The sequence below is a fragment of the Helianthus annuus genome, chromosome 11 (assembly GCF_002127325.2).
Source record: "Helianthus annuus cultivar XRQ/B chromosome 11, HanXRQr2.0-SUNRISE, whole genome shotgun sequence".
Lineage (NCBI taxonomy): Eukaryota > Viridiplantae > Streptophyta > Magnoliopsida > Asterales > Asteraceae > Helianthus > Helianthus annuus.
Window position 1 is genome coordinate 67,016,365 of NC_035443.2, and position 4,705 is coordinate 67,021,069.

At 34.2% G+C, this 4,705-nt stretch overlaps 1 protein-coding gene across 1 annotated transcript; it reads left to right on the forward strand.

Moving 5' to 3' along the window:
* The first annotated feature begins 763 nt into the window (after nt 1-763).
* Nucleotides 764-3,861, forward strand: LOC110926210 (dnaJ homolog subfamily B member 3). The gene is made up of 5 exons (XM_022169964.2): nt 764-1,083; nt 1,172-1,262; nt 1,351-1,427; nt 3,389-3,448; nt 3,535-3,861. Exons 1-5 carry the CDS (start codon nt 976-978, stop codon nt 3,685-3,687), a joined length of 489 nt encoding a protein of 162 aa, XP_022025656.1. The 5' UTR covers nt 764-975; the 3' UTR covers nt 3,688-3,861.
* The last annotated feature ends 844 nt before the right edge of the window (nt 3,862-4,705 follow it).

The following is a 4,705-nucleotide window of genomic DNA, read 5'->3' on the forward strand; positions in this document are numbered from 1 at the left end:
AATTCTTTAAGATAGAATATGTCGTTAATATGGATATTCGTTAACATGCATTATTTACAACTAAATAGAATGTAGTAACAACTAACGTATTTATGTAACTGCTTTTCGTGAACATAGAAGAAACATCGACCCATAAGAACTTGAAACATTATATATGATCATACCCATCCTTAAGAATATGGTTCCAGCATGACTATATTATAGACAATGTGGTATACTACTTATACATGACAACCATCTATAAACTTTCACTAAAATCAGCTTATAAGCTTATCAGCATAGAGTATAATCAATCTTTAGACCAGAACTTCATCATCGCATTAAAAGTGACTAAAACCACATTACCATTTATACATAAATACCAACTAACCTTTCATCGATCACAGACATATTCACTCGATTACTCACTTTAAACACACTTCCTTTTACACTATACTTGCAAGTTAATTAGCATATAGTATAAACAATCTTTAGACCAGAACTTCATCATCGCATTAAAAGTAACTAAAACCCCATTACCATTTATACATAAATACCAACTAACCTTTCATCGAATCGATCAGAGACATATTCACTCGATTACTCACTTTAAACACACTTCCTTTTACACTATACTTCCTTAACCAACATTACACCCCAAATTCAACCTAATTTTATAAAAACAAACTTTACAAGACTCAAATTGTCAAATCTACAAATTCCAGGGTCTAAAACAACACCAACCCTCGCCGTGATCATATCTTGGCCCCAACCAGAATCTCTTTACTTTTTCCTTAAAAATCTCAAGCCATTTACTTCTCCTCTTCTCAACTCTAAACAACCACAAATTCCTTAAATTCTCTCAATCCATATGTTGTTGATTGAGGTTATATCCAGATTGTTGTTGGGTTTTCGCTACAATTGAACTTATAATTCCCCTGGATCTTCCTCTCCGAAATCTTCAAACTATTCATTTAAATTCTCACAGAACGATCAATGGACGAGGGGAAATCCATGGACGCATCTTGCTACTACTCCGTTCTCGGCATCCGTACCGATGCTTCATCCTCCCAAATTCGATCTGCGTATCGAAAACTCGCACTGGTTTATTTCGTTTTCTAATTTATAATAATTTTAAGAGATTTAAATTTGATTTGAGGGTTATTTTGATTGAGTTTTTGGTTGGTTTTAGGAGTGGCATCCGGATAAGTGGGCGAACAAGTCGCCGTCGCTCGCCGGAGAAGCTAACCGGAGGTTTCAGAAGATTCAGGAGGCGTATTCAGGTGGGTTAGATTGGTTGGTAATTAGAGTTGATATGAAGTGGGTTTTTTGTGACGGTTGTGGTGAATTTGATTGTGGTTTTTGTGACAGTTTTATCGGATCATTCGAAGAAGTCGATGTATGACGCCGGAGTTCTTGATTTAGCCGATGATATTGATGACAAAGAAGTACGATTCTCTTTCTAAAATATCTCGATTTTCTTTTATTTTTTTAATTTAATTGGTGGATAATATTAATTATATAAAATAATATTTAATTATATAAAATAATATTTAATTATATAAAGTATTTTCATACTTGTCATGCGGAGAGACGACGTCGTTGTCCGGTCAGGTTTTTGGGTTTTGGGCTTGGGTTTGGGTTTAGTTTTGGCACTTGGATTTAGCATAATTGCATAAATGCGTTCAGCTCAGTTTCGGGTCGAACAGGTTACAGGCGAACATATCTAGCTAAGTGGCTGGGGTTTTAGTTTTTACGATGGAATTGTTAACCTATTTAACCAGTTTATTTTTTTACTGTCTTTAAAATATTGTGTTTTTTTTTTATGGTAACTTCAAATGGTTGTATAAATTACCAGAGAAACTAAAATCAATATTTATGTTTTAAATCTATTTATAGAGTTAAGTTCACGGACAAACAACCTTATCGTATAAAACGTACGAAATGCATGAAAAAAAAAAAAAAAACGCAGTGGCATTTTCGTAATTATTTGCTCGTAGGGTAATTATCAAAATTACTCTACAAATGATCTTGTAGGGTAAGTTTGTAAAATGTTCTTGTAGGGTAATTTTGATACTCTACAAAATTACCCTACAAGATCAAAATTACCTTATAAGATCAAAAAGCTCATTTGTAGAGTAATTATGATACTCTACAAAATTACCTTACAAGAACATTTTATAAAATTACCCTACAAGAACATTTTACAAAATTACTTACAAGATCAAAATTACCCTATAAGATCATTTGTAGGATAATTTTGATAATTACTCTACGAGTAAATAATTACGAAAATGGCCACCGCGTTTTTTACCTTTTCACCCTATTCGTACGTTTTGTATCATAAGGATATTTGTGTTTGATCCTATGTAGCACGGGGACTCCATTTATGTGGCTGTACCCGTCTCGGGTACTTGTCGGGGACGGAAACACCATGGGTACTCGTCGGGGACGTTTCCTAATCGTTTCCAATGTCGGGGACGTATCTGGTAGAAGTATCCAGCCCGTTTCCATTTATTTTTAGGGTTTTTACCCTTTCAAATTCCACAACCGGCCATTAAATAAATAGACCTATCATATTTGCCTTCTCTAATCTCTAAACTCTCAAGTCTCATCATCTCTAATTCTCTATCGATTGCCGATCTCTCACTAGATGAACCGGAATTTGAAAATGATTTGATTATTGATAATTAATTACCTTTGGAAGATGTAGTATTTTTGGAATTTGTTTAATGTATTTTTATTTTTTAATATTTTTTATTGCCGTACCCGTATCTTGGAATTTTGAGTTTTGTCGTTTCTCGTTCCCGTACCGTCCCCGTACCCCGATCCCGTACCCGTTCCAGTGCTACTTAGGTTTGATCTTTTGTCTGTATTTATATTCATATACATCTCACATTTTTTTGTTATAATTTATAATTTTAAAGTGTTAATATGTTATATAAGTTATAATTTTAAAGTGTTGTGTACGGGGTTACGTATTGACACAATTTTTGGCGGGGATGAGAAATTTATATTGAAAATCGGTATCTCATAGACTGAACATACCATATACATGGTACGGTACCAACTAAACATATACGGTACAATATGCGGTTTTGAACTTTCTTCAATTCCAGTATGGTACCGGTGCAGGACTTTTAAAAAAGCCGAATATATATGGTACGATATTTCTCTTTGCTCAGAAAAAACAAAATCAAAACAGCTCTATATACTAAACTAGGGGTATGGAGGTTTTGGTTTTAGTTAAATTCCAGTAGCGGTACTATACGGTACGGTATGGGTTAGGTCTCTCATCCATAGTTTACACGTCGTGTTTGTTTAACCCGCCAACCCAATAACACAGTCCGATAACACCTTACTTGTACCCTATGCATTGCAACTAGTACCTCAAATGTTTACGTTTTAGGGCATGGGAGATTTCTTGCATGATTTGATGAAAATGATGGACCAAAACGCCGGGGCCAAGGTTAGAGCTGTAACTTTGCTTCAAATTAAAGGGTAAAATGGTCTTTTAATGTAAAGAGTGAGTTAATTGTGTGGAGAAATAATCAGGTGGAAAGCATGGAGGATTTGCAAAAGACCTTTGTGGAGATGTTCGGTGACGATTTGCGGGAGTTCATGGAGAAGCAAGATCAAACGGACAGGAAGAGGGCACGTGTGTCGGTGGAGAAAGCCAATATGTCGAGAAGCAGAGCTTGCCGCTAGCGGTGCACCCTCATGACGATTTAGGTCTGACGTCATGTTTCTACAAGTTGTGTTTAAGAGATTGTGTGGGGGTAGTTTGGTAAAATGGACGATGTTGAAAATTGAATGTTTTTGCTCTCTTTCTAATTGATTTCTTTTCTTTTGCCATTAAATTGAATCTTTTTGCTCTCTTTCTAATTGATTTCTTTTCTTTTGCCATTATGTTCTCTCTCTGGTTTTTGTTTTAATTAGTAAATTGCCAAAAAAAAAAAAAATTTTACCATATTGCCCTTTACTTTTGGGAATTTTTGCCATTTTAATCCAAACGTCTAACTTTTTTTTTTCTAAAATCGTCCCTAAGATTTAGGATCTTTTGTCATTTTCATCCAAATGTCACACAGGAAAAAAACAAAGCAAATTAGATGTTTGAAGGAAAATGACAAAAAATCCAAAAGGTGAAGGGCAATATGGTACGAAAAAATTATTTTAGATGAAATTGGTAAACATACCCAAACCTCAAGGACGATTTTGGCAATTTACTCTTTTTTTTAACGGTTAATTTCTTTAATCCTATGTCGTATGTGGGACTTGAACCAAAAACCTTCACCTTTACAACCTAGGTGTTTTAAAAGCTTTGTCTTTGCCAATGGATCACCACCCCATTGGTTCTCTATCTTGTTATTAAAAACTAATAAAAATTTGGATATTAATGGAAATATTTTGCATTTAAAATTGAAATTTGAATTTCATTTTCATGTCTTCTGATTTGATCAACCATTTTTTATTAACATAAATTTCTTAGAATTTAAAACTGAATTCTATTCTTAATTTGTAGAGTAGAAATGAATTATAAAAACAATTTGAGTTAATTTGCATTAATGTAAACTTTATATAACATAACATTTCATTAATGTTACTGTTAGTAATAATCCTTATTCAGGAATAAGTTTTCTTATTTCATACCTAAGGTCATGTGTACTGGGGCGCTTTAGCCCATTATCGCGCCATCATGGCGCCTGGAACACCGCCCCCCTGGGCG